General features: G+C 41.7%; 1 protein-coding gene across 2 annotated transcripts in view; it reads left to right on the forward strand.

Annotated features, from left to right (window-relative positions):
* The window catches only part of smg7 (SMG7 nonsense mediated mRNA decay factor), a 36,477-nt gene that overhangs the window by 3,493 nt on the left and 20,551 nt on the right, over positions 1 to 12,433 (forward strand). For both annotated transcript variants that reach the window (XM_030752842.1, XM_030752843.1), the window contains exons 3-5: positions 11,063 to 11,180; positions 11,783 to 11,915; positions 12,220 to 12,391. In XM_030752842.1, the coding sequence (XP_030608702.1) occupies positions 11,063 to 11,180; positions 11,783 to 11,915; positions 12,220 to 12,391 (423 nt within the window). The remainder of the gene's footprint in view (positions 1 to 11,062; positions 11,181 to 11,782; positions 11,916 to 12,219; positions 12,392 to 12,433) is intronic.

A 12,433-nucleotide genomic window follows, 5' to 3' on the forward strand; every position in this document is an offset into this window, starting at 1 on the left:
GTATAAAAATATATACATACATTGGTGCATCTGTACATTGTAAGAAAAGTAAATATGTGTATACATATAATAATGAAGATGATGAATATTGCACTTGGTGAATGAATATTGCACTAGTGAATGAATACCGGATATTACACAATATAGGAATGTCAGATATTGTTCAGTATGAATAATATAATATTGCACAGTTACAGTGGGTGAGTGTGTGAGTTCAGGGTGGTGATTGCTCTGGCGAAGAAACTGTTCTTGAGTCTGTTTGTTCTGGCTTTGATGCACCTGTAGCGCCTGCCAGAGGGCAGCAGGTCAAACAGGTCAAAGCCAGGGTGTGAGCTGTCCTTGATGATGTTCCTGGCTCTGCTGATGCAGCGGGAGGTGTAGATGTCCATCAGGGAGGGGAGAGGGCAGCCAACGATTCTTTGTGCTGTCTTGACTACCCTCTGAAGCCTGACCCTGTCTGCCTCAGTGCAGCTGCCGTACCATACTGTGATACAGTAGGTCAGCAGGCTCTCAATGGATGAGTGGTAGAAGGTCAGCAGCAGGTTTGAGTCCAAGTTGTTCTTCCTGAGGACCCTCAGGAAGTGAAGTCGCTGCTGAGCCTTCCTGATAACAACTGTGATGTTATCTGACCAAGAGAGATCAGCAGAGATGAGGACACCAAGAAACCTGAAGGTGTGGACCCTCTCCACATGCTCGCTGTTGATGTAGAGGGGAGCTGGGTCAGTCCTGTGCTTCCTGAAGTCGATGATGATCTCTTTGGTTTTCATGGTGTTCAGTACCAGGTTGTTCTCTGAACACCAGGCTGTCAACTTCAGGACCTCCTCTCTGTAAGCTGCCTCGTCTCCCTTCGAGATGAGTCCGACCACTGTGGTGTCGTCAGCAAATTTGACGATGAGGTTGTTATTGTGGGCCGGACTGCAGTCATGGGTGTAGAGGCAGTACAGGAGGGGGCTCAGCACACAGCCCTGTGGGGAGCCAGTGCTCAGTGTGCGGGTGGAGGAGAGATGGGGGCCAAGCCTCACAGTCTGGGGCCGGTTGGTTAAGAAGTCCTTTATCCAGGAACATGTGAGAGGGGGGAGGCCCAGGGTGTGCAGTTTGGTGGTGAGAATGTCCGGGATGATTGTGTTGAGAATGTCCGGGATGATTGTGTTGAACGCTGAGCTGTAATCCACAAAGAGCATGCGAGCGTAGCTCTGCTGCTGCTCCAAGTGGCTCAACACAGAGTGGAGAGCTACAGCGATGGCGTCCTCTGTGGATCTGTTTGCTCGATATGCAAACTGATGGGTGTCGAAAGTGGGGGGCAGGTGGTCTTTGATGTGCTGGAGAACCAGCCTCTCAAAGCACTTCATGATTACCGGTGTGAGGGCCACAGGGCGGTAATCATTTAGGCTGGTGACAGATGACCTTTTGGGCACGGGGATGATTGTGGCTGTTTTTAGGCAGGGGGGGATGACTGCTTGGGCCAGGGAAAGGGCCGACATCTTACAGACATGTACTCGAGGTCTGGGGAACAATGTTTGTCTATGATTGTTCCGTTGTTACACCAGTCCTCATGCACGTAAATACAGAGACCCCCTCCCCTGCTCTTACCGGAGTCCTTGGTCCGATCTCCGCGTAGCAGAGTGCGGCCTGCTAGCTGCACGCTAGCATCGGGAATGTGGGGGTTTAGCCAGGTCTCGGTGATAATCATTACACACTTTGTAATGATTATCACTTTGTGTCCTCTTATCTGTGATATGAACTGATACAAAGCAGCAAGTTCAGCCTTAGAGCCCAACCTAATTCACAGCTGTGAAAATCTCATGTAATACACATGTAATATGGTAGAAAAGTTTATGTTGAGACGGCAGAGTCAGGCCCTTCTGCCGCTTTCGTCGCACGTTCTTGGTTCCAGACCAGCTAGCTTGCGGGGCCTGAGTTGAACCCGTTTTTCGGCCGAGCACCGAGTGCATTTGTGGTGGAAAAACCGCTGAACGGTTCAAATACTGGCACCGGAACCCCGTTGGTGGAAAAGTGGCCTAGGATGTCTCCTGGGCATCTCTTGGGTGAGGTGTTAATTAAATTTCTGGTGGAGCAGAAATTTACATAAGTCTAGGTAAAAATGTAAGGTAAAAGTAAGGTTAAAATTACAATAAAGGGGGCAGTTAAATAGAAAACACAAAGCTGAATAGAAATATTTCTTTCTGACGTTGCAGTTTAAAGTGTCACACTGGTGTGAAGCCTGCTGCGAGCAGAGCCTCTGCACTTTCTTCTATCATCCAAATGCAGAAATGCAAAGTGGATGAAAATTGCTGGTTAAAGTGCAGCTGATGTGTACGAGGCACCGTGCACTTTAAAATGAAGGCAGTGGAAAGCGGAGTGACTTCCAGCAGTTTTGGCTTATCAGTCTGATTGATGTGGACACTGACGTCCTTGTTTCCTTTCACCTCTCTGTAAAACACAGAGAGGGTTACTTTAATTCACATTTGTTTAGCTTATTTAGCTCAATTATAGTTAAAGGTCAAAGAGAGCCATGCTTCTTCTTTAGAAGTTTAATAAATCTACAAGCTTCAAAGTCTGTGAATGATCTTGTTTAATCATTTTGAGCTTAATTGACTGGAATGATTAATTATGATTTTTTTTCTTTATTGTAAAACTAACCAAAATCCATCATTCTGTTAACCGATATTTTTGCAACTTGTTGAATTTTTGTTGAACCTTTCTGTGGACCATATCGCTTTAAGGATTCACCAGGATATAATCCAGGATAATTTTATGGTTTGGAGTTGAAACTGCAAATGTCTGGTACGACTTGAGCCATGAACTCTAAAGAACACCATCTGCACAGGTGGAGGTTTCCATGGCATGATTAACCCTTTAGATGAGGCTCAGGGAGAACAAAGCCTGCTGGTCCTTTATTTTGGTGATGTGATTAAAGTGACTTTATTTGGACCGAATACTGCAGTGACCAGCTTAGCTGATATTGTAACTCAGCTCCTCTGCCTCTCTGCACTTACCAAATTATTACCAAAAGCCTGCAGGCTCTTTGTGAATCTGCTGTTTTTGGGGCTCTTGGAGGTCTAGGGCCCCTCTCCAGTGCTGTGAAGCTCTTGCTCAGCTAATGTTAATTATTAGAGAAAACACAACAGACAAATAGAAGTACAGCTTCCAGTTTATAATGTGAAAAAGTGATGAAAGACTCGGAACGTTTTCTTTTCCTGGAGGTCAGTGTTTACTCTCGGATTAATTTTTTTAATGTTTAAGTGCATCAAACACTCTTTAGATGTTTTATTTACATGTTTTTTTGTCTGATTCAAGCTCTCAGTTAATGAGTTGGTTCTGCTTTGGTGAGGTGATCAGCTGCCTGGTTGGATTGTAATTGACGCCGCTGTTCGCAGCTGTAATTGACGTTAGGTGATTTTGGACTTTTTAAATTACATTTTAGGAAATCATAGTAAATGACAGTGAGAATATTTATTTATTTCTGTAAACAGATATATGAATAGGAATATATAGAATCTGTTGGATAGGCAGATGATTTTTGGTACCAGCCAGAGTTTCAGGTTCTGTTAATCAGCCAGGTTTGAGCCAGGTTTGGGTGCGTGCAGGTCAACAGTCTGAGTGGAGAGTACAATAATTTACTGAGACCTTCAGCTGTTGTGACATTGATTTAGCCTTTATAAACTCACATGCACTTGTAAACATGACTGGTGGACAGAACAGGAAGTCTTCGGTGGGATATCTGCTGGCTGCTGCTTAAGCCTTGAAGAATCAGCTGTTGCCCTCAGAGGCTTAGTGTTTCAGTCTGGTTGATACTCCATAGGTGGAGCTTTGCAAACATACCCGTCAGTGTTTACTTCGTATGGCTTTAAAAGTACCATATAGACTACATTCACACTGCAGCCTGCAGTGACCCTATTCCAGTGTTAATTTCATTGACGAAATGTTTTCGTCGATAACGAGACGATAACTAAATAAAAATTACCTAAAATGATAAAAACGATGAGGAAATTAATTGACATTTTTGTCAACGAATGAAAACAAGACAAAAATGCTTGGCAGGGACGAAATCCAATCAGAACTTATTTAATTTTGTGACACGGCGGGACAAGTTAACAAGTTAGGAAAATATCCAGTCAAACGCACAGTTGCACAAATTTGCTCTAAACCCGGGAAGGGCAAACTAGCCTGTGATTGGTCGTTCCTTCCGATAGAACTAAGTTATGTAAACCGTGTCAGCAGGGAGAAAGAGATGAGCTGATGTATGGACACATTTGTCCTTTGACGCTGTGACAAACAAAACGATGTGTAAACCATGTGGGGCGACTATCTCGGGTAAAAACAGGACAAATCTTAAACGACATCTGCAAACCAGTCACCCAGATCTCCATGCAAAGGTCAGCATTTTAATGTCATGCAGGGTAAAGTTTTTTTTCCCAGTTTAGCGTTTATGTTTAGAGAAAATCTCCACACCGCGGTGGATTAGCCTTTCCTAATCTTAGTCCTGAACACTGCCCTGTACCTTTCAGAGCGTCCTGCTGTAAAACGCTCGTATTATCTCAGTAAGGTGGTGTTAATGATCAGGTGTGTGGGAAGCAGGTGAAACGCTAATGTTATTATTAATAATATTCCATAACTTTTAATAAATGTTTCATTGTGTGTAAGTGTGTATAATGACTAACTCAAGGGAACTGAAGAAAAAGCATTTACATTTTACTTTTAGTCGACTATATTCTTAGGATAATTTTGTCAACTAAAACTAGACTAAAACTAAAACTATTCAGATGACTAAATTATGACTAAAACTAAATTACATTTTTGTCAAAAGACTGACTAAAACTAAATTAAAATTTGCTGTCAAAATTAACACTGCCCTATTCCCTTTTTTTTTTTTTTTGCCCTCATGCGACCTGTATCCGATCTTTTCATGACAGTCTGAACAACACAGATCCAATTTTTTTGAAATTGGATCTGTGACCCCAGGCCACTTGGATATGTGGTCCTAAATCTGATGCGTATCCGATCTTTTCAAATGCGACCTGTGTCTGTACGGCCAGGTCGCATTTATCTGACCTGCACGTCATTGATACTAGACAAACGTCACTATTCTGTGTCCCGTTACGCGGACGCGGGAAGGAAAACAAGCTTACTTCTGTAAACAATGAGCATGCTCAGTACGAGTGACGTTATTGCGTCCTCTACTGTGTGTGCGGGACACTTTAGGGTCGTCTGCAGTTCACACACAGATCACATCCAAGTTGCATATATTTGGAAATGTGAACGACCACGCAAAAAAAATCGGATTTCATAAAAAGTCGGAATTGGGTCACTTCAGGTTGTAGTGTGAATGTAGCCATAAATGCCAGTCCATTTCCTTCACTGTCCACCAGGGGGCAGTAATGCCACTGTCACTCTTACCTGTTCAAACAACCAGTCAAAATTCTACCTTCATAACGTAGGTCATCACAGCTGGCTTCAGACTGACTTTTTGAATAACTGCACATAAGTACGTCTCCATAGCTTCTGGTTCAGTTCCCATAATTTGTGTGTGTATGTGTCATAAACCCTACGTTAGCTTTTTGAAATGTATCTGTACTTGTAAACAAAGAGCAGCAGATGGAAGGAACAAGAAGTCTCAGCTTAGATATCGGAAAAATCAGACTGCATTTGTAAAAGCGATGTATTTGTTTCATATAGTTGGTTTGGCTGAAGTTGAAATTATTTTTAATGGATGGGTTTGTCTGTTTTTTACGGCAGACCAGTGAATCGATTAGTTTCCCACAGACCTGCTGGCTCGCTTCGCTTTACTTTAATTGCGCACCCTGATTTTTCAGAGCTGAGCAGCAGTTTCTCATGATGACTGGAAACCTTCCAGTTTGTCTAGCAGAGCAGCCTCCACCCAGCCTGAGCGCTTTGATGGTTTTTATCTGGAGGTGTGTTAGACATGTTTTTGTTTTCAGTGGATTTTCACTCAGAGCAGGAAGACAGATGCTGGACACCATCATGGCTAGAGCTTCTTTAAGGGATTGATGATGATTTACCAAAAACCTCTTTGATTTGTCATATAAGCTGTCAGATTATCTTTCCAGCTTTTGCAGCAAGAGAAATTTAAATTGTCATCAGCTTTTGTCTGTTACATTTTAAATCAGGCACAGTAGAAAAATACAAAACAACCAATCAGAGACATCCGCATACACATCCTCCAATGAGGCACCTACAGGATGGTCATGTGGCTTCCGGCTTGGCTTTGTTGCCCATTAAAGGGGAGTGTCTAATAGAAATTAATATTTGATGAATGGGTAATGCATATTTGCTCCATAAACTGGAGGAGTGTGGGGGGGGTTACATTTTGCCCCACTGGATGTTCGATAGTTTTACTACTAAAAAATAAACAGAAGAATTATAATAAATAAAAGCAGCTTAAAAAATATAAAGAACATACAGAAGTATTCTCGGTCTGCAGTTTTTTCTGTTCAGCTGACATCTGCAGACTAATGTTTTCTGATTCAGGCCTAATCCTTTCACTGAAGGTAAAATATGTTGCTTTGCTCTCCTGCTGGTACAGATACCTACCTTCCATCCATCCATCCTTTCATTCTCTTCCACTTATCCTGTTCAGGGTCTGGTTACAATCTCAATTCCAAAAAACTGGGATGCTGCGTAAAATGGAAATTAAAAACAGAATGCAATGATTTGCAAATCTCTCAAAATTTACCATGTTACAAAATTATTAGCTAATTTTGAATTGGATGGCAGCTCAACAGTCCAGGGTCGTGTTTATCTTATTTTTCGTTTCATAATGCTCCACGTTTTTTCAATTTTGGGCTTAATATCAAACATAAAATCCCAGGGGCTTGTCTTGTTCCTTGTCTTCATAGACTCACCTGGATAACACACTGACGTGTTGCTTAAGGAATGTTTATTAACAATAGCTGCAGGTAAATGTGCATCTTATTTTCAGAGGGATCTATACTTTGTCATCAAGTTACATGGTCCAATCAGATTCCGGTGCCTTCAATGACCCATAGGACCAACCATCAGAGAACATTACATACATAATATTATTCAACTGTTCATTGTCACGGAATTAGTAAGCTGGCACAGCATTTAGCTTTTAGCATCAGTAAGCTAATTAGCATTAGCAACTTGATGCTAATTAGCCCCCACCCCAACACACACATGTGCCAGGCTGAATTTGTCCTGGCTAGAACCCTGGGTATAGTGTGACAGGCCGTGGGTGACATCTTTGTCAGTTAAAGGCTGTAAATCTGATACAAAATGCAGGTTCGAGTCCAACATTTTTGTGGTTCTTTTTCATATTTCCTGAAGTTCAGATTGATCCCGTTGATGGGATGGTTCTGGCCCTGGGGCCATATGTTTGACACCCCTGGAATTGCTGCCTCTCAGGTTGGCAGCACGTCCTTTTGTATTCATGTACAGTGTGAGTTAGCTGTTGTTTCTGAGATGTTGAGAACTAACCGGACTGCAGCCCCGACAGTAGAGCGTCTCCCTCGCTCTGTCTGTGACAGGAAGTTTAAAGTAGGTCAAATTACATCAGCACTAGCAAGTATTTGATTTTAAAAAACAAGTGCATGTCAGAGACAGTGTTTCAAATAGAGTATTTATAGGGACTTTCAGCTGCTCACCTGTCCAAGGGGAACATGGTGAGTAGCTCCACATGTTTGATTTGACAGAGTTACGCCAGGGTTCCTAACGGAACCCAAACGGGATTCATGTCTCCGACTGCAATTGAACCAGTGACCTTTTCCTTGCTAAGCAAATGTGTAAATCATTACCTCTGAATTTAAGCTGAGTGTTTTCTCACTGTTAATGACTTGGACTCATCTTAAAGTTAGTCATCAGGAACCAGTTTGCTTTGTCGCCCTCCTTAAACTTTGAGGATTCTGATTTTATGTCTTTAAGGCCTCAGTTTTAAATGAAATCCCACAATGGTAAAACGAAAGACTAGAATAAATTGAATTTCAGTTGATTTTTTTTTTCAGTTTAGTTTAACAAAAGTAAATCACAAAAAAGTGAAATTTCACCATTTAAATCAGATGTTTTAACCCTGATCTAATGGGATTCATACCCAAAAGATTAGGAATAAATAACATCAGACGTACCCTAAACATAATATCAGTAGGCCAACAAGGTCCACACCCTTCAATGCTGCTTAGTTTGGACGCTGAGAAAGCATTTGTTCGGGTGGACTGGATGTACTTAAAGCAGGTCCTACTGGAAATGGGCTTCAATGAAAATTTCATTAAATGGTTTGAAGTATTGTATTCCAGTCCAACATCTAGAGTACGCGTAAATGGTCATTTGTCAGAAAGCTTTCCCCTAAAAAGAGGAACGCACCAAGGATGGTGCTTATCACCAGTTTTGCTATTAGCATTGAGCCTTTAGCAGAGTTAATCAGGACTGATCCATCTATTATAGGCATGTCAGATAAAATCAAGACCCATAAGTTGTCAATGTATGCTGATGATGTCATATTATATATTAGAGACCCAATAATTTCTATACCAAATATTCTAAATTGTTTGAAGGACAAGTGAACCAGGGTACCAAGTGAATGAATCAAAATCTGAAGCCATGATGATAAAGGGGTATTGGCCCTCAGAATTAGCTGAAACAGTTAAATTTAATTGGTCACCCAACGGGTTTTGATACCTGGGAATTAACATCACTACGAATATTTCTCAATTGTATAATTCAAACTATAGGAAGATATTGGATCAAATCCAAAAAGATTTAAAAAGATGGGAAATATTGCCGCTGTCTTTCTTTTTGAAGGGTTGAAACAATCAAAATGAATATTCTCCCCAGGTTATTGTACCTGTTTATGTCCCTTCCTATCTGGATTCCAGTAACTTTCTTTTAGGAAAATGCAAAAAATGATTTCCACTCTTATTTGGCAGAAAAAAAAGGCCAAAATCAAATTTTTACAGTTGACTAGTGGTAAAGCATATTGAGGTCTTAACTTGCCAAACTTGAAAATATACTATTGGGCAGCACAAATGGGAGGATTATTAGAATGGCTAATCCAGAACAAAGAAACATGGTTAACAATGGAACAAAGTTTGTGCCCTAAATTTTCATTGCAGGCAGGCCCTCGCTTTTGGTTCAAATGAAGCCTTGAACAAGCACACAACCACCAACATGGATGAAATGTACCCAAAAGATTTTTAGAATTAATAGGAAAAATATCAAAGCCCCCGCAATCAATATCTAGGGCCATGAAAATTGTGGACATAATAGATTTTCTTTCGGGAGAACTTGATTCATTGTTCAGAGACTGGGAAAATAAGAACTTAATGTTCATTGATGACTTGTTTGAAGGGGAGATTTTGAAGTCATTTGGTCAGTTACAGGAGAAGTATGGGTTGACTTCAAATGACTTTTACAGGTTTTTACAGATGAGAAGTTATCTGATGTCCCATAAAGATTGGCCACTCCTCATATTACAACCCATGAATTTAGAAATGCCCCTTATGAAGGCCACTAAAGAAAGAAAGTGTGATAAAATGGTGTCAAACTTATATAAATGCCTATAGTCATGTATGTTGGGGGGCCCTCCTGGGGTAAAGGAAAAATGGGAATTGTTGTAATTGAGGATCAAGAGTGGGAGCTATCCTGTGAAAACAACCATAAACTGACCAACAGCCCTCTGTGGAAGGAATTCTGGTGGAAGGTAAATGTTGGATGTTTCAGAACACCATACATCATTTCTAAATATGACAAGGGCAAAACAAATATGTGTTGGAGACAGTGTAGACAAATTGGAGCCCATACACACATTTTCTGGGACTGCCCAAAGATAAAAACATTTTGGGAAGGAATTAGAGAGGAAACTTTAAACATTTTACATATTTTTATTGAAAGGAACCCCCTTTGTCTTTGTCCTGGGAGTGCTCCCAAGCAAGTGGTTAATCAAAGAAAAATTGTATCTGCTTGGAATTCTGGTTTTGGTGGCAAAGAAAATGATTACAGTATGTTGGTACAACCCCCCCCCCCCATTGTAAATCAATGGAAAGAGAGATTGTTGAAAGTTTATAATATGGAGAAAATAACAGCAAAGCTAAACCTAACCATTGATTTATTTAAGAAAAGGTGGAATCCATTGATAAACATACTTAGAACTGACATAATGTGTAAAACGTGTATATACGCAAATGTGTATATGTGCGTATAGGTGTGTGTGTAGTTAGGCACATATGTGTACATGTGTATATATGTGCATAGGTGTATGTGTACATAAATATATAGATATATATATGTATGTAGGTGTAATTTGTACTTTTTCAATCCCTCCAAGATCCATCCATGCATTTGCTTCCGCTCATCCTGTTCAGGGTCACGGGGGGGGGGCTGGAGCCTATCCCAGCTGTCATAGGGCGAGAGGCAGGGTACACCATGGACAGGTCGCCAGCCTGTCGCCGGGCAGAGACAAACAACCTTTCACACTCTCATTCACACCTATGGGTAATTTATAGTAGCCAATTACAGTAATCCCTCACTTATCGCGGGTGTTACGTTCCAGGACCACCCGCGATAAGTGAAAATCCGCGAAGTAGGGACGCTATATTTATTTTAATACTTATACATTATTTTAATAGTTTTTATAAACCCCACGCACACACTTATACACCAAATATATACATTACTGTACAACACGTACTACGCATGTGAAGAATGAGTACCGCAAAAACCCTCGAAACAGCGAAAATACCGCAATAAATATTTTACGCGGACTCGCTGCAAGGGATTACTGTAACCTAACCCCAGTAAGTGCATGTCTTTGGACTGTGGGAGGAAACCGGAGTACCCGGAGGAAACCCACACAAGCACAGGGAGAACATGTTCAAAAATAATAAATAAATCAGGTGTTTTTCACTGCTGCCAAATATTAGTACACACACCTTTCAGAGAGTCCACAGATGCAGCAGATTTCTTTTAACAGACTGACTTCTGTGTGTGTGTGTGTGTGTGTGTGTGTGTGTGTGTGTGTGTGTGTGTGTGTGTGTGTGTGTGTGTGTGTGTGTGTGTGTGTGTGTGTGTGTGTGTGTGTGTGTGTTTTCAGATTCAAAGCTGGGGGCAGCAGAGGTGTGGACGTCTCGGCAGGCCCTGCAGGACCTGTACCAGAAGATGCTGGTGACAGACCTTGAGTACGCACTGGACAAGAAGGTGGAACAGGACTTGTAAGCTGCTCTGCCTCCACTCTGCATCACACCACACAGCATTGTTTTCCCTTAAACAACTGTAATTAGATTGATTTACACCCATTCGAGGTTGTGTCTCTGCATCACTGTAGCTGTAGAAACAGGAATGAAGAGAATAGTCAAAATCACAGGTAGAAGTTGAAAGAAGTCTTTTGTGTCAGAAATCAGTTGTTTTCTAGAATAACAGTTCCACAAATGTTTTGCAGTATGTATGTTTGCAGCAGTCATATTCCTGCACACACATGATTATAATGTGATGTGAATACCATCATGAGGGAGGATATCCCAGATGATGGGTCTTATTCCACAAAGTTGCAGTCCTGCAAACCTGTTGTTCTTTGTTGGAAGCTGCAGAAACCAAAAATATGTTTGAATCTTTGTGCGCCTATCTCGCCACCAAAGACCAGTTTGTGGTTCATGTAAAAAGGCAGTGATAGACAACGTGAGCATGTTCACACACTCCCCACAGCTGTCACTGTGACAGCATTCAAGGATTCAGATTGAAGGATTCCCTTCATTGATAAACCTCTATGGAGTCCTCAGACCATCATGATAATCCTGATGTGTGCTTCTGCCTACAGGTGGAACCATGCTTTCAAGAACCAGATCACGACCCTTCAGAGCCAGGCTAAGAACCGAGCCAACCCCAACCGCAGCGAGGTCCAGGCCAACTTATCGCTGTTTCTTGAAGCAGCTAGTGGCTTCTACACACAGGTAGGTTCATTGTGAGCTTTCTCTGCGGTTTGGTGATATTACTGTAGGTATTTAATGTATTTGTGAAGGTATGACAGATGTTCTGCGCTCCCAAAGTATTCCTGGATTGACTTCAAAAGGTAGTCTCTTCTAAGTTGGTCCAGGCTCTGGGGACATTTTCACATTTTTATTCAAAATGTAACTTTTTTTTTTTTTTTTTTTTTATAATATTCCTGATATAAAGCAGATATAAACCTGTGCAGCCGCAGGGAAGTGAGAGATTTCACACAGAGACTAACAGTGTTGGACTCCTGCTATGTTCCAGTTGCTGCAGGAGCTGTGCACCGTGTTCAACGTGGACCTGCCCTGTCGCGTCAAGTCGTCTCAGCTCGGCATCATCAGCAATAAGCAGAGCAACACCAGTGCCATCGTCACCCCTCAGCCGAGCTCCTGCTCCTACATCTGCCAGCACTGTCTCGTCCATCTTGGAGACATCGGTGAGAAAAGCTTCATGTTCATGAGTGGTGACTGAACTCGAC

The sequence above is a fragment of the Archocentrus centrarchus genome, chromosome 17, assembly GCF_007364275.1.
Source record: "Archocentrus centrarchus isolate MPI-CPG fArcCen1 chromosome 17, fArcCen1, whole genome shotgun sequence".
Taxonomy (NCBI): domain Eukaryota; kingdom Metazoa; phylum Chordata; class Actinopteri; order Cichliformes; family Cichlidae; genus Archocentrus; species Archocentrus centrarchus.